This window comes from Aphelocoma coerulescens, chromosome 6, assembly GCF_041296385.1.
Source record: "Aphelocoma coerulescens isolate FSJ_1873_10779 chromosome 6, UR_Acoe_1.0, whole genome shotgun sequence".
NCBI classification, from domain to species: domain Eukaryota; kingdom Metazoa; phylum Chordata; class Aves; order Passeriformes; family Corvidae; genus Aphelocoma; species Aphelocoma coerulescens.
Window position 1 is genome coordinate 10,063,997 of NC_091020.1, and position 17,729 is coordinate 10,081,725.

The 17,729-nt window shown below is 38.4% G+C and overlaps 1 protein-coding gene across 4 annotated transcripts in view; it reads left to right on the plus strand.

Annotated features, from left to right (window-relative positions):
* The window catches only part of OGDHL (oxoglutarate dehydrogenase L), a 50,734-nt gene that overhangs the window by 20,937 nt on the left and 12,068 nt on the right, over positions 1-17,729 (plus strand). For all 4 annotated transcript variants that reach the window (XM_069019195.1, XM_069019196.1, XM_069019197.1 and 1 more), the window contains 11 exons: positions 1,626-1,772; positions 2,365-2,455; positions 2,951-3,130; positions 3,507-3,635; positions 4,014-4,193; positions 4,462-4,614; positions 5,932-6,034; positions 6,627-6,755; positions 8,805-8,955; positions 11,016-11,143; positions 17,402-17,580. In XM_069019195.1, coding sequence (XP_068875296.1) covers positions 1,626-1,772; positions 2,365-2,455; positions 2,951-3,130; positions 3,507-3,635; positions 4,014-4,193; positions 4,462-4,614; positions 5,932-6,034; positions 6,627-6,755; positions 8,805-8,955; positions 11,016-11,143; positions 17,402-17,580 — 1,570 coding nt within the window. The remainder of the gene's footprint in view (positions 1-1,625; positions 1,773-2,364; positions 2,456-2,950; positions 3,131-3,506; positions 3,636-4,013; positions 4,194-4,461; positions 4,615-5,931; positions 6,035-6,626; positions 6,756-8,804; positions 8,956-11,015; positions 11,144-17,401; positions 17,581-17,729) is intronic.

The window sequence follows — 17,729 nt, forward strand, 5'->3', positions numbered from 1 at the left end:
ATTTTTAGAGTGCTTTTTATTTTATTGTTTGAAAATGACCTAGGAAAAAAGTCTGGTTTTGTGGAAAACTGGTTGTCCTCTTGAGATTTGTGGCTTTGTAAAGCAGGTTTTCATTGTTTTGCTCAAGAACACTATTTTCAAAAATGGTCATTCCAAGTACTACAGATTTCAGGTACTTGAAACTGAATTTGAAAGTTGGATTTCTCCTCCTTCGTGGTTTTCACTGAGAGGTATTGAACAAAGGGTAATTTTTAACTCCTCCTTATGTAAAATACTCATTGTATATTTTTGAGCTACTTTGTAACACGTTAGTAAACATGTTAGACCCTGATGTGGAGCCTGATCTGGGCAGGATCAAGAATTTCCCGGTTATCCCTTCTGAGAGCAACCAACTTTCATCAGATGTATTCCTCACTGCGTACTGAATGCATGCAGTGACAGGGGCTGAGCCTTTGTGACTCACAGTGGCATGTGGGGGACTGGCAAGGTGTGACTGTGAAATACTGTAGCTCTGCACACTTAGTGGCAGTTTGCCTCAAGGAATGAACTAGCTGCTTGTCCAGTACTGGTTTAACTTTCTGCTGCAAAGAGGAGGAAACTGGCACTGGTTTCATTCACCCTGTGGGACCTGCTGTTCACATGGGACACCACTTTCCCTTTATATAAAAACTGACACAGCCTCACAGACTTCCCTGGGGATTTCTGGCAGAATAGCTCAGCTGAGGGTCTGGCTTGTTGCTTAGATGGCTGGATTGTAAGGTATTGATGGGTGAGCTAGGAGAGACTTTTGGCAACAATTCATATCACTGTTTTTAAGACTTCAGTCTAAAGAGGTAAATGTCAGCATTCTAAGTGAGGAATAAGCTGAGTATTAATGGATTATGGCAGTGTTATGAGTTGAGGCACTGCACAGATGACGTAACCAATACAGTTACTTTCATGAAGATGTATTTTCTTTGCCTTTTGTATCTCCAAGCTTTACAATGTATAATCCTTTCAGTATTTGTTAAAAGGTACTTCTAACCACTCACATTGCCTCTGGCCCAAATGCATTAAAGAATAAAAGAGCTTAGAGCTGTCAGGGATTGACATCATTCTGCTGCTGAAGCTGAGGCAGAGATACCAGTGTCCTGGTTCTTGGCCCATTCCCAACTGTTACATCACACAGTCTGAGGAGCCTTGCTATTGAATGGGACCTATGGAATAGGCGTGCTTTCTACTCTGGGTTTTTTGCAAGTATTAGAAAATACAGGTTCTCTGTTATGTTTTCTTCAATTCATAGAAGAGTCTTCTTTGCTGTGACTCTGCCTATCCAGTGGTCGGTGTCTGTGTACATGAGAACAGAGTTTAACTTAGGAAGTGAATTTTGTCTGAGGTAGGGACTCTTAATTGTTTTGAAGTCCCAGTAAATACTTTCCAGATGGGGGAGAAAGAAGACTGAATTCTCTCCTGTGTTTCCCTCCCCATGTGTGACTTAATTCCAGAGGCCTAAAAACTTGTATTCACAGATGTTTTAAAACAGTTTAATGTAATTTTATTTGCTATAAGATGGTAGACAATAAGTATTTGCTACATTACCTTAGTACAAATAATTTCTCTTGGTTTTTTGTTTCTTTTTGGCAAAGATTTGAAGACTTCCTTGCTCGCAAGTGGTCTTCCGAAAAGAGATTTGGTTTGGAAGGATGTGAAGTAATGATTCCTGCCCTTAAGACCATCATTGATAAATCCAGTGAAATGGGAATTGAATATGTTATAATGGGAATGCCTCATAGGTAATGCCAATGGAAACACCCCAACAAATGGGCTTACTGTGTCAAGACAAGTTTTGTGTTCTAGAATTTTACTTACAAGGTTGATATTAGAGAAGCTGAGGTAGCAAGAGTCAGTCATAGGAAGTAATGGGAACACAGAACTGTAACAATTGCCTGTCAGTGAGATGCTACAGGCTTCACAGGTAAATGGTAGAGAAACTCTCCTCAGTGTACTTTGAAGCTGCAAGCAAATGTGGCAGCAGCCATGGTATCTCTGCCATTGCTTAGAGTCTAGAACTGGGAAAGTTTGGTGAGGTAGTTTTGAACTTACTTTTGCAGTCTGCCTTAACTAATTTTTAATGTGATTTTGTATAAAAATTGCTAGATAGCTACAAAATTTACTTGGATAACTAGGTGTTCTAAAATGTCTGAGGGAATGTGTTGGAGGAACTTTGTAATGGGAAAAAGGGTTGAATCAAGGGTTTCAGGCTCAAAAGTTTGAAGAGAACATTTGCAAATTTCTGATGGGGTGATTTGCAGATTTTGTAAGTTTTATGCTGTTGACTCTGTTAGTACTATTTTTGAGACATAACCCTGTTTGGAATTTTCTTAGAGGTCGGCTGAATGTATTGGCTAATGTAATCCGAAAAGAGCTGGAGCAGATCTTCTGTCAGTTTGATCCCAAACTTGAAGCAGCTGATGAGGTAAGATGCTTTTTCAACAGATCTGCATAGAGAGGTCAACATTCAAGAGTTGCTTTGGTCACAGTTACTGTGAAAACAGCATTATCAGCTGCATTCCCTTCTTTTCTAGTTTGAGGAACATGATTTGGTGAAATTTCTTAATAAATTCAAAAATTATGTTATACTTCTAATATGCAGAAGGTCTCTCAGGAGTGACTGTAGATAAATAAGTTCCATTTGACAGAGTTCCTAATCTCTAAGCATCTATTTTTATTTTGTGTAAATGAACAGTATTTATATGCTGTAAGTATTTATCTAACATTTGATGACAACAGTAAGATAATAGAATAGGAACAACGTCCCAGTTTGAAATTATGGTATCAAACCCATAGTGCTCACTGATGGTCAGGTAACCAGATGCATTTTTCAGGCTGAAGGACAAATTTTAGGCCTAGTGAATCAGATGGAGCAGGTCTCAATGACATTCCTGAATCATGATTACATCTTTCATATTAGGGATCCGGGGATGTGAAATATCATCTGGGAATGTACCATGAGAGGATCAACCGAGTAACAAACAAGAAAATCACTCTGTCCCTGATGGCTAACCCTTCTCACTTGGAAGCAGTTGATCCTGTTGTGCAAGGGAAAACAAAAGCTGAGCAGTTTTATCGAGGGGATACGGCAGGGAAAAAGGTAAAGATTGTTTAATATGGTAACTTTTAATGGTAGTTTTTCATGGTATTTCCAGTAAAAATAGTTTGCCAGTAGTTTCATATCACAGAATCTTTCTCTTTTCCTCCTTCACAAAAGGGGTATATCACCTGTTGAACTAGGTAAGGTTTCTGACATAATACCTCAAAGGTAACTTCAGGAAGTAGGCTTAAAGCTTTATTTTATTTGCAAACTGAGCAAAGGCAGCAGAATGCTGAGAAATTTATGGTTTATTAAAAAATTATTGTTTTATTTTATAAACACTGCAGAAATATGGGGCCAGGAAATCCTGCTGAGGAGCTTAAATTGCAGTTTTCTAATGTATGTGTGGATATGTGTGTATAATTCTCCCTCTTAGGTTATGTCCATATTATTACATGGGGATGCTGCCTTTGCAGGACAAGGAGTGGTTTATGAGACATTTCATCTTAGTGACCTCCCATCCTACACCACAAATGGCACTATTCATGTTGTGGTCAACAACCAGGTAACAAGTAGAGCCTTTTCCAATCAACTTCTCTGCTGAATATTTCCTCATCTGTCTCTTTTTACTGTTTGTTATTGACTGGGTTACTTGTCTCCTCTGGTCATTAGAATGGTTGGGATGTTTCTGCAAGTGATCCTAGTATCTAACAACTCTTGAGTGGATAATACTTTATCACCTACATGTGTTCCTTTCAATTTGTAATACTTAATTGGATTAGGCTTGCTTTGGTTTTTAAGGAAGCAAAAAGAAGCTAGCTAGCCAAAATGAAAAGCTGATGCTGTTTCTGTGTGAATGACTATTAAATGCAGACATTATTCAAAACAGAGTAGAGGGAAGTGGTCCCCAAATTATTTTAATAGAAGTTTCTGGAATTTTTAGATTGGCTTCACCACAGACCCCCGTATGGCCCGTTCATCCCCATATCCCACTGATGTTGCTCGTGTGGTCAATGCTCCCATTTTCCATGTGAATGCTGATGACCCTGAAGCAGTGATGTACGTGTGCAGCGTAGCTGCGGAGTGGCGAAACACTTTCAATAAAGATGTGGTCGTTGACTTGGTGAGTCTTGGTTTTCTTAACTTTTCATTCTGTGCATTATGTACTTCTCTTATTTTTTAGCAGCTTGGAAGGTCCAGTCAAGAAAATGTATTTGATTTTAAAGGCGTTTAGTTTCTTCGTTTTAAAAAACCAAGCAACTAACAGACCCGCAAGAAACCGGAAATGTTTTTTATACAAGAGACCTCTTAAAATCTCTATAAAATTTTGAAATGGAAATACTCCATTTTCCATTTTTCCTTATCAACAGCAACAATGTTTCCCTTTGTAGGTTTGTTACCGTAGGAGAGGGCACAATGAAATGGATGAGCCCATGTTCACCCAGCCTCTGATGTACAAGCAGATCCATAAGCAGGTGCCGGTGCTGAAGAAATACGCTGACAAACTGATTGCAGATGGGACTGTGACACTGCAGGAGTTTGAGGTACATGCCAGCAGAGTTAAAAGTAACCTAAGGAGTTGTAGGGAGAAAGATAGATACAACTGTCACTGTATGTTTCCTGCTTGAAACTTCCTTACTGTGATAAGTCTTCACCCTTTGACAATTTGTGTTTCAATTTGGCTTGGATTTTCATGTAAAATACTACTGTTGTAACAAAAGGACTGGAAGTGTTCTGAAGTAATTAATATGTATTGCACATAAATTGCTTCAGTTCTGAGGATAAAGGTGATTAAATGAGAACATTGGAAAATAGAAGCATTTGTCAGCTGTTCTTCATCTCTAGAGGCTTGATTTAGCAACAAGACCGTATTTGAACACTCCTGTTGATAGCTTCATATTGCTAATGTTGACAGGCTTGTGTCCAGCAGTGATGCAATAGAACCAATTTAACTTTTTTATTTTCTTGAAAGAATTCAACCAAGTTCAGAGATCATTTGAAGTATTCCAGAAAGATGAGGTGTAGAGCCTGGTGTCTGTATTAAACTGGTTAGGTCTCCACTTTAATTTTTTTGAGAACGGGTGTTTAGAGTGCACATGAAACAAAGGACCTTCTGAGAAGGTGTTAGTGACATGATATTGGGGATCAAGAAAAAAGCAGTTTGTGTAGGTGCGTTCTGTTGTCTGTAAAAATGATCATACCTCATGCAGAAGTAGCTTTCCTGAATTATTTATTATAAGAGTATGCCCGTAGAGGCACTAGATCTAGGATCCTGGATGGATATTTGGCTGTACAGACAGACTTCAGCATTGCTGTTAATTCCTTTAAGGATTAGCTAGCTCAGTAACTTGAGTGTGTGGCTCTGGAATGAAACACAGGTATTGTAGAGGCATTCTGCCTCTACAGAATATGGCAATCTACCTGTTGCCATTGAGAGGTGTGGCCAGCAGATTCTTTGCTAGACTCTCTCAGACAGACTAATTTTTTTGAAATTTCTTTTCCAAACTTTAGTGGCTTTTGTAGCCGGGAGTATGAGAGCTGGATGGTTTTGATCGTAGAAGTGACTGTAAATCATATTTGGTAATTCACTTCTGTCTCATTCTAGAGCAATGCTTGCAGCTTCAGCTCTTGGTACACTTCTCTGTAACACCTGTCCAATGAAATAAATGATTTATGTAGAGTAATGTGTGTAGGCATGTTTCTAAAAGGCAGTTTGATCCTAGATAAAATTAATTCTATTTATTTGAGTTATTGTAACTAAATTATCTCATGGAATTAAATATCCTGCTGAATGAGAGGTATCATCAGTAAGATATGAGGGTGTTATGTTTATCCATTTTAAAAAACTCCTTGTTCTACAGGAAGAAATTGCAAAGTATGATAGAATATGTGAAGAAGCATATACTAGATCTAAGGATAATAAGATCCTTCACATCAAGCATTGGCTTGATTCACCTTGGCCTGGTAAGGAGTGTCCTTTCACTTACCCTAGTGTTATCCAAGTGTGCTTTTGAGTCCAAAATTTAGGATTTAAATAGATTTTATCAGACAGCGTTCCTTTAAAATGGAATATGTGACCTATGATTTGCCCCTGTTAATAGTAAATGTAGCATTCTGCCAGATCAACTTGAAATAAGTGCTTTTATTAAAAAACATGCAAAGTAGGGTGTGACTTTGAAAAAGCCATTTTTCCAGTTTAGTAGAGAAGTGGTTTTCCTGTACTGTTAACTGTCTGTGCTGTCAGGAAGAAGGAGTATGTCTCATGTTATTTATTTTTTGAGGGATTGAGGTGCCATATGCCTTTTATTGGCTGCTTCTGCCCACATAGTTGGACTTCACAGGGAGTGAATGCAGAAACAAAATAGATCATTGTGTGCCTGTAAGATCAGCTTCTGTTGTCATGCAGACAATCAAAATTTTTGTTTCCCACCAAAAGGGGAAGAACTAGGCTTAGTCTGCTGCTTAGAATGTCACTTGAGTTGTGAAATAAATTGTAGATAATATACATGTCTCCTAAACAGTCCTTTGAACATCTAACCAAATCTTTTCCTTCCAGGCTTCTTTAACATGGATGGAGAGCCCAAGAGCATGTCTTGCCCTCCAACGGGCATTTCGGAAGAGCTGCTGACTCACATTGGCAACGTTGCAAGTTCAGTGCCAGTTGAAGACTTCAAAATACACTCAGGTCAGCTGAAGGCTTTGTGTCTCCTACTGGCTTTGTGTCTTGCTTCATTTCTGTATTTCTGCGCAGAAATTATTCTTGGGCCTTTTCTCAAAGAAGAAAATGCCTGTGACTTTTTTTACTTTTACTCTTCCACTCTATGGGTGAGGAGAATGTGACATTTAAGTTCCTCTTGTTCTCAGCATAATATTCTTTGAGTATCACATCACTTTTGTTCCATACCTAATTAAAATACATTTTTCTCTGAGGGAGGTAAAAGACTCCTTGCAACCTTAAGAATGAAAGGAGTTATTACCTTCAAGTCCTTGCATTTTTTTTCCAAAAAGTCTTGGCTTTTGTTCTGAAAAGATTCAGTTCTCACTTTGGCATCTGTTACATTAAGTGCCTGTCTCACTGGGGAGCTCCAACACTGTGTCAGAGTTCTGATATAGTTTTACTGCCTGGTCAGGATGAAATCTAGCAACTGTTGGGAGCAATAACCTGTTCATTCCATGGGGAAATGCGGAGACCCTTTGTTTAGGGATCTTTTTTCTTTTGTTGACTTGTAGGGTACATACTAAAGATAAGGAATAAAGAGCTTTGTTCTCTTTAAAATCTCTAGCTAATCCTCTCAGTCATCCATAAAGGAATAAAGTTTGTCTTCTGTAAATATTCTATGTGTTTGTGTTCCTTTGGGAAATGAAACACAAGTAATGATGGTAGGGCATTCCCAGTTCTCAATCGCAGGTTTGTTGAGCAGATACAATTAATGGATAAATTTAAAACTCTTCTACACATTTGTGCACTTTGTTGTGACACTGATAAATTAAGAATTATAGTCACCCAATAAAATTTAATATTAGACATTCTAATTAAAAAGGTAAATTGGTCTCTCATTAATAAGTTGATTAACCATTGACACTGGGGAACACTTGCCAGTATATAAAGTAGACTTATGGTTCAAAACAATTACGGTATGTTAGATTCTTTTATACAGTTTAAAAGGCCATGAGAGAGAATTTGTGGAGAAGTAGAAGGGGAGAGAAATAGAAATTTAAAGTACTTTGTCCTTTCACGAGAGTGAAACAGCTTAATATCATATAGTCTTGCAACAAACAATGGGAGGATTACTTTGTTTTATTAAATGTTTAGTGCATTCTGAAGGGAAAATGTTTCAAGACTTTTTTCTTTACTTAAAATGTGGCAATTTCAATGAGAGTTTTATGTGGAAAGAAGGTGACTGGTTTTCTGTAAAATTGTAGAAAGTAAAGAAAGAGAAATATGGGAAAATAACATGTGGGACATCTTACCGAAATCATCAGTGCAGATGTGAAAATAAGATGGTGTCAAGTGACAGTGAATGCAGGAGACACCTGGCCTCAAAGCACCTGTGTGCAGCTGTGAAGCTTTGTTCCCTTTGAAAGTTAGTGTTGTGATTTGTGTTTTGGCTCACAAGTTTATAAAATCTGAAAAGCTGATATATATAAATATATATATATATACTTATATATATATATAAATATAATATAAAAAGCTGAAAAAAATCAGCTTTTGGTTACCAACTGAAAACCATTGGCAGCTGCTACAGTTTTTCTATTTATATGATATTTGTAGTATTGATCAGTCCAGCCTGTTTCACTGTATAACATCTCCAGAAGTCCAATAAGACAAATGCCAAGAAAAAATGAGAAAAGGAAGGAAGAAAAAAAAATCAGAAACCCATCTGCTGATATTTTCAGTCTCTTATAAACAGTACTTGGTGTTGTAGATGTGAAAATAAATCTTGAGGAAGAAGAATTTCACCATGGGTCTTTTTAATTGTCCTCAGTAGTTTCTGACACAGTAAACCTTACTTTCCTCTTCAAAAACAAGGTATGAACATTACACAACTGTTTGCTCAGGAAGCAAGTTGTTTTGTTTTGCCAGCAGTTCAGTTCTAGAAAAACAATTTGTAGACTGGATTTGGTATCTGTGCTTAGCTTAGCCAATGAGGAAGGAGAATGGTGAATGTAATGTGAACATAGAATTTCTCTGAAGTAGCTCCATTCGTTTCTGCTCTTTATGCCAATGTAGGACTCTCTCGGATTTTGAAAGCCCGCTCGGAGATGACCAAGAACAGGGTTGTTGACTGGGCCTTAGCAGAATACATGGCTTTTGGCTCTGTTCTCAAAGAAGGGATCCATGTCCGACTAAGTGGGCAGGATGTGGAGAGAGGTACTTTCAGGTGAGTACTGAGATAACTGTTAAATGCTGTTAAAAGTATTTAAGTCCCACACTTAAAGAAAAACTTTTAACAATTTATTAAAAAATGTGGTCTTCTGCAGGGAGAGAGAAGTTGGGGCTGTTCAGCATTAATCTGAATGTTATAGGTTCTAGCAGTCAATAATAATTAAATTTCCTGTGTATCTGTAAGCAGCATTTTAAAGTATAATATTTAAGGCAGAACAAAGATTTTTAGATGCTTTCCACCTTTGCTTGCTGAAAAGCAGAAATGGCATCTTTGCTTCTGCTTTCTAACAAAAAGTACAGTTGCATTCCATCTAATTGCTGAGAAGTAAGAGAAGTTACTTGCTGCAGCAGATCCTGAGTCTTTTAAATACCATCCCAGTGGTGGCTGCTTGGAACTTGTATACCCTGTGAACAAACAAGTTGCCAGTTGTCGAGGCTTTTTAAAGTGAAATAACATCCTTTGTACTGAGACTTTTAATGCCTGTGGAGCAGGTATGAAGGCAGGATCTCATCACTTGGTAGAATATATACCGTTTGCTGCCTTACCTGATTCTCTGTAGAGTAAAATGTTAATGATGTATTTAATTGAAATCTTTGATATGATGCCAGTTCTTGGGGTGAATGCTGCACTGTGCTTCATTGTGAATGCTTGCAGAAGAGAGAAATAAATCTTGGTGCCTGTCTTCTCTGGTATAGTATTGGCTAGAATTTGGGAAGAACTGAATATACTGTGTTGCCATAATAAAACAACATGATGGGGTGCTTTCACTATTTTGGGCCTTCTGAAGTGCTGTCTAGAAAATAGTTCTTTCTTTCAATATTCCACGTGATGTCTTGTTTTCTTCCTGTTTCAGTCCTCAACACTGTCAATAGATAGATGCTAAACAAAGGTGCAGACAGAAGCACCAGACCCTTTCTCCTTTTGGAGACAAACTGTTGAGAGATTGGAGGGAAGGGGAGGGAGGGAAGACTTGATTCTGTACTGGTTTGATGTCAGTAAGTCTGACAATTGCACATGTGAAACTTCCATCTATGCTCATCTTAATCACCTTCTGCTAGGGAAACACAAAACTTTTTTGCTCAAAAAGCTTAACATCTAGCTAAGCCTTCTGTCTTTGACTGAATGATAAAATCAAAATTACAGTGGCAAAAATGATTCCTGCCAAACAGCTGCCTGGTTCGTGAATTTCCCCCATTCTCTCTACTTTCCTCTCTGTGCTCCTCTTCAAAGGTTCTGTCTTTTTCTGGCTTTACATTGTTGAGTTCTAGATGAATTTCAGAGCCCTTTTGCTAGCGTTTATTATAGCAAAGGGAAGTGCAAAAATATTCAGACTTCAGTGTTGGCAGCTCTACAACACACAGTATTGTTACCAGTACAATAGCTATCCTTATGTTAGCAGTTGTAAAGTTGGACATATTGCTGTGATTCACTCAGTCTGCTCAGAGAGTTAATGGATTGCAGTAATTACTTCAGTCATCTCTGTTTTGGTAGTATTCCTTGGTGCCCTATTCTAATGCTGATTAATGGTGTTCTAGAGAACTGTAAATGGTGCATGTGAGTGGAAATAGCAGGAAAGAGGATACAACTCCTTCAAGTTTCAGTGCTGAAATTAGATTAGATTACATTTTTTTCCATTAAAGACAAACAACAATTGTTTCAAGGAAAAATTAGAATTTGTGAGGAAGGCAGAACAAAATGTTTTTAATAACAATTTGTTCCTCTGAGTTTCTTTAATAATTGTTTTATAGCAACACCTTCCCCATCCTTTTCTCTTTCCCCCCCAGTTCTGCTAGTGATGAGGTATTTGTAGTTTATGTGAGTGCTTGAGAAGCCTGGATAATCAGTGGAAGTTCTTACAGTGCAGCAGTTACATTTAGACATGTGATGGTATTTCCCATGGTTTCACCCAAACCAGGCTGTTGTGTGCAGCAAAGATAGCCATGGTTCTTGCTTGCTTTCCAGAACACAGCTTTGATGCTTTAGCTTTGACAATAGCTCTGTTAAAGCCCAAAGTGATTCTTGGCTAATAAATCTGTTTTAACTACTCTTTGCAGCCATCGTCACCATGTGCTTCATGATCAAGAAGTTGACAAGAGAACCTGTGTTCCCATGAATCACCTCTGGGAGCACCAGGCTCCCTATACCGTGTGCAACAGCTCCCTTTCCGAGTACGGGGTCTTGGGTACGTCTCGATCTGCCTAGGGTTTGGTAGGGCTGTTGTACAAGAAGCAGAGCTCAGCAAGGAAGAGAATATGGAAAAAAGAAAGCTGTAAAATGGTTATGTATGAAACAGGTACCAAAGCTCTTCCTCTCAGGTTCTGGTGTCTCTTAAACAAGCATCCTCACATTTTACAATTCTGGGATTCAGTTAAAAGCATCCATCTGCTATTGTTGATCTTGGCTGTGCTGGAACATGCACCTGATGCTTTCTTAAAAGGGGAGGAAATGACAAGAAAACCAGGGGCTGTTTGTCATAAAGATAAAAAATCCACCCTGGTCTTATCTGAACTGCTATTCTGAATGTGCTATTTCAAGAAAACAAATTATTTTTAGGGATAGCATTAATCATAGTGAATTATTTTACCTTCAGCCCCAGAGAATGGATAACCTTACTCTGACATGATGAGGGTGGCAAGAGGAATGTGGAGCATGAAACAAATACATCTAATAATTTATCAAAAGCATTACTGATTCTATGGATAATAAAATATTGTGTGAAGGAAAAACTTGAAACATTGTCGTAGATAAAGGTGATAGTCGATAGCTGCTTTCTTCAAAGTTCCAGAAATATTTGATTACTTAGTCATTTTTACAATGCTACATATTACCTATTGCTAATAATATTAAAGTGGTATAAAATTGTACTGTTGGAGCATGGGCTGAAGACCAGATTTTTTAGATATTTTTGTTAGCTCTGTGGCAGAATTGGTGTGAACAGAATCATGTTTTTTGTATCACTAACATGTAAAGGTAAACTCTAAATAGGAGAGAGCAAGCAAGGATGTGTATGAACAAGAGGAAAAGAATTGGCATAAATAAAAATCAAGAATTTAATTTCAGAGAATGATTGTTTCCAATTTCCTATTGTTTCTCACAGTGTATTCTGGGGTTTCTTAATTTGAGCCTGTTTACAGTGTTGCTGCAAATCTTGTGGGTAAGTGGGTCATAGGTTTCTGGATTTTTTTTTTTTACATCCAAATGAAAGTGACAAAATGTCTGGATATGGTTGAAATCTGATTTTGTTCCAAAAATAACACCTCAGTAGGAAGCCTAGTGTTGATATGGTGTGAAGGCAATTTACTGTCACAATTCCATTCTTTAAAAAACTAACAAGTGGGTTCTCTTTCTTTCTCTTTCTTGATCTCCTGCTCACTATTGCCCTTCCACCTTACCCAGCAAAAGATAGGTGGAAGTTGATTTAATAAAAGTCATTGAATACAAGGAATAGGGTAAAATAAGGGTTTGTTTGTATGCTGAAAACAAGAATACCATTTCTGTGCACCTCTGCTTCAACAGATGGGATGACAGCTTCTTCAAAACTAATAATATTGATACTTTTAATTTTCAAGAACTTTAAATTCCTTATGTTTGAGATGTTTTCTGACAGTAAAGGAGATTAAATTGATAGAAACAGTTGATAATGTGGCTTTTTGTGTGTTTGTTGGGTTTTTTTGAACTAAAATGCCATATTCTGTGTTGAAGTGATTTTATAATGAAGTTTTCTCTCCCTTGCTGGCTTTTATATATTGACCTTTTCCAAAGTTTTCACTCTTGTGTATTGTCTCCTTAGAGAGACAGTGTTAGGATAAGCAGCAGTGTGTAAACATGTCTCCTCTAGTTAAGGCTCTGAGTCAAAGAGGAGCTATTAGAATTGATATTTATTTGGCTGGCAACATCACTGGGTCTCCTTTTTAGTACATGGAAGACATGGAAGGGTGCAGTTCATGGAGCTGATTCTTCAGGAGAACCAAAACCCCTGAACACTTTATTTTCTCTAACTGCTGTTTCTACTATCTAATTCTGCTAAAAGAAACCGTTTAGAATTAGTGCACTGAAGTCTTTGGTGGTGGTAGGGAGAGTTGTGAGATAATATAAAAGGGAAAAAAGGTGAAAAAGTGTTCGGAATTTATTTTATGACTGTGTTAACATGCAGCACCTCAGAAGAATTTTGGGAATTCCCTTCGTTTCTGTGAGGGTAAGCTAAGTAAAAATGGATTAAACAGCCCAGCATGATATAACTACAGATTATTTCCTTGGCAGGTGCATAAGCCAAGAGCTGGTATCTGTTCAGAGATGTGAGCTTTGCACCAAGTTATAGTTGAGCTAGTTAGGAACACCTGGGGAGCCATTGCTTCATTAAAATGATACTCTGACAAGATTGATTTCACTTAGAAATAAAACAAAGGCAGTGTTGTTAAATTGTAGTTCAGACAACTGCTTATGTTTTGTGTACAGGAAGCTCTGGAGTATGTGTAACCTGGGCATTAAATCAGAGTACTTAACAATCTCTGATAATTTAGAGCATTTAATAACCTCTGAAAACTTTGATATCCTATGTCTACTATTTTTAGTTATACCCAGATTATTATAATTTAGTTGTGTATCCACTTGACTTCCTATAATTTTTCCCTTTTACTGAAACTGAATATCTGGAAGTACAAGTGATGGCTCTGAGAAGTCATTTAAGCAAAAGAAGTTTGTCTGAATTTATTTGCTGATTAGGATAGAGGAGAAAAACAAAAGTAATTTACAGATGCTCCATTCTACCTCTTCAACATTTTTTAAATACTTGAAAGGATTTCCTGTCTTTCTTTACAGCCCTCAGAATGGCTTGTGTAGTGTTGAGTCTCTATCCAGGAGGTGAAGTTCTTTGTCAGATTCTGTACTGCCTTTGAGAGGTCTTGGGCTGTGGCATCCCATACTGGGAGCTTCCAAGGAACATCCAAGGCAAGATAGACTTGAAACTAGTGTGTAGTTCAGGAAATTCCTGAACCATAAGACTTGGAGTATATCTTTTTCAAGGGAAAAAGTCGAGTTTAAAGCAAAAGGTGAAAGGAAGAAGACAAGTGTTAATGTAAAATTATTTTTTTGCCATACACACCTCGGATGATATATGTAGTATTACTGCTTATTCAGAACAATGTATTTTTAAGGTGGGGGGTAGCAAATACAATTACCTGTCAGAAATTGTGTTAGGAACTAGGACAGACTGTAGTAATCAATGGCATCTGCATGGAGTTCTGAGAAAGCATCAGTCTCCCTGTTTAATAGAGTCAGCCACCTGATGGGTATTAACTTCACTTTGTCCTGAGCTGTGTTTGGGTTTGTGAAAGGATGTGTATCCCTCTGTAGTCCCTGTGCTTAGAATTTCTGTTAAACACAGCAAAACTCTGTCTTTATAACTTTTCTCCTTCTGGCATAAAATCCTTGCACTGATAAGCCCTTTTAACCATTAGTTAACATTTGTGCCCTAAGTCCTTCTAAATCATACTGAATTAAGTTATAGCTGTAGCCTTACTCACATTAATTGAAAAACTGCAGTTCCTATGACAATCATGAAAATGCTGTGGGGGAAAACACAGCACAGTGTGCTGTGTAAGCTGCCACTTTGCTTGACAACACTTCTTTCTGTGCCAGAGTGACGAAAGAACAGTGAGGGAGCACAGCAGGCTCTGGACTAATAGAAACAAGCATTTCTGCTAGGCCTGTCATCTAGGGACCTTAATGAACTCCAGCAATTAAAACATTAGTTTTGCAGCCTTAATCAAGTGCTGTGTATTTTTCTTCCCATTGTCTCCTCAGTGTAGAAGTTTACCAAACTGCTGTGCTGGTTCCTGGTTCCCTGTGCCCTGGTGTGCACTGAGCCCTGAGCAGCTGCCTGCTGTTTGGAGTTGGCTGGTTGCTCTCCAACACCCTTTGGGTGTGCAGATTCCTTACCTGACATTCTTTTGAAGTTGCTGCCTGGTTTCCTTGGATTTCCTCACAGCTTCAACCTGTTGTCTGTTTCTAGCTGTGCAAGAGTTAATCCTTTAAACCCACAAAATTTACACAGCATTCTAAAGAAATGATCAGTTCTTGTTTCTGCAGATGCAAACAATTAAGTTTGCAATTGATCTCTGCTGTATTTTTTCTTTGTTTTTTTTTTAAATTCTTTATTCTGGTCTGATGTTGAGCCCTCATGAGGGACCTGTGTAGGAACCTACTCCCCTGCAGTTCATGTCCTATCCTCTAGAATGGTGGAGACTTTCTAGTTCATGTCACCTTTCCTGACCTTGACTTTGGTGCCCCAACAATTCCCTTTAAGGACAGTCCCTCACCCTCTCCTGGGCTGTTTACCTTGCATCTGTCTAGATCTCTTTCCACCAGCATTTTTTTTTTAACTTTAGCAGTTCAGATCTTGTTCTTTAAGTGATTTTTCTCCCTGTGAAGGTAGTACTAGTAATTCTTGACAGACTACTTAGTCTGTCAAAACTATTCCACTGCTACAATAATGACTGGAATAGTTTTAATGTTAGCAACTCTCATTGCCGTTTCCCTCATGGAAAATTGAGTTTTGGTATACCAGAGATGTGTATACCACAGACACATATGCCATGAAATAGTAGTCCTGGCAACATTAATCTCAAAATACTGATCAGAATGTATAGATTACATTTGGATATATTTTCCTAGATATTTTTATGGCTGTCAAAAAGCTTGAAAATGGTATCTGTGTTAAGATCACACTTTCTGATACAGCTTCACCTAGAACATTGTTACATTGTGGAGCTTAGCATAAAGTTGTCGACAAGATAGGAAATGAGAAATTATACTCTTCTTACCATGTGAATTTTAGGGGTGATCTTTCATAGATGAAGTAGAATTATGTGTGACCAAATTTTAAGTATGCATTGAGCTCCATACTCCTGGAAAAGCACTGTTTGATTATTGATAACTCTGAGTGGTCAAGACCTCAGTTTGTGCTTCTCCAAAATCTAGATTACCCCACCCTTACAGAGAGCAGCATATGCACAAATAAGTCTTGAACATATTGCATATTTTCTCAACCATGTCACCCAATCAGTAGAAATGGTCTCTTAATGCTTGTGTAAAATTAGAATGGGATTCAAGCCTATCTAGGGAAATCTGTTTTTCAGATACCTTTGGGAATATGATTGAAGGAGTTGTGTAATTTTTCCACTGTTTTCTCTGTGTTAAGAACAACAGAACTACAGAAATGAGGATGCCAGAGATAGAGGAAAGACTGTTCAGACAGTCAGGCCAAAGGCAAGGCCAGCAAAAGTCATTCTCTTTGGTAAAGACCTGTCCTGGGGACTCACAGGCAAAGGGCCATCTGTCTGACTTACCAGTCTTCTTTTGGCCTCTAATGTATCAGCTGCCTTTTGGTGGGACCATGAGCGTCTGCTGGAGTCATGGATGGACTGTTCAGAGATCAGCAGTCCAAAAGCCAAGTGACTCAAAGATTTCTTGCCATGGGGATGGTCAGTGAAAAACTGGGTTGGAATTACCAAGGAGTAGACTATGAAGACCCAAAAGTTAGTGGATCTGCTGGGGTAAATGTCAGTGAGAATATTCCTATATTGAAGTTCTGTATTTGAAACCAGATCATTATATTCTGTGTAGAGCTTCAACATGAAATGTATCTATCAATTAAAAGTTTTATTCTCTGTGTATTGAATCAGTTTTGCTTCAGTGAGAACCTCTATGCCCAGAGCAGTGCTATATAGCTCTGCTTTTTACTGAGAGCTTTAACCTTTTTGGTTACAATCATTCCAAGCTATAGGTGGAGGATCTGAGTACAGGTATTCATTCGGCACTCCAGGCTCTGCTCTGTCAAAGGGTCAAAGGAAAATATGAACAGAGATCAAATACTTTGAACCTGAAGCAGAAACCTAAAGGGTCCTTAACCCTGCCTAAGAAGGGATTGTTTATCCAAGTCCCAGATCTGTTTACCATGCAGCTATTATATTCAAGCTTTTTGGAAGATCTGAAGACTATTATCCTGTCTGTAGACTGAAAATTGATGTCACCAGTAATTTTCTTCAGCATCTGCATATGAGAGGGGGGAAAGAAAGACAATGTTATGTAGGGCTGTGGAAGTATTAAAATTAATAAATAACTTTTGGGCTGTAAGTGGATGTTTACAGGAGAAGATAGGAATGAGCTCTTAGGGAAACATTACATTAAAGCTGGAGCTGAGGGGGGGGGGTCTAGTTTGTTTAAAAATTCCTATGATGTTGAAGTGTTTGAGGAAAGGCTTGAAGGATTGAAGTCAGGCTTGGAAATGGTACTGTTGAAAACTGCATGATTTATAACAGGGCTACAAAAATCCAGTTCATGCTCGAATTTTGGGTTTGTTTTATTTTTAAATTTTAACAAGGAATTAACAGGATTTTCAGGAAATCTGTTTATTTTCTAATTCTCCTTGTTTGCTTGTCAGGTTTTGAACTTGGCTTTGCTATGGCGAGTCCCAATGCCCTGGTGTGCTGGGAAGCCCAGTTTGGGGACTTTCACAACACGGCTCAGTGTATCATAGACCAGTTCATCAGCTCCGGCCAGGCCAAGTGGGTTCGGCACAACGGGATCGTCCTGCTCCTGCCACACGGGATGGAAGGAATGGTGAGGGCTACTGGCTGCCACTTGCAGGAGGGAAATGCTGACTGCAGTTCCTTCTCTGCAGCTGTAAAAGCCAGAGGTGTCTTGGGGATCCAGTGGTGATAGGAGCCCAGGGCAGGAAGGCACTGTTAAGCACATGGGACTGCCTCAGT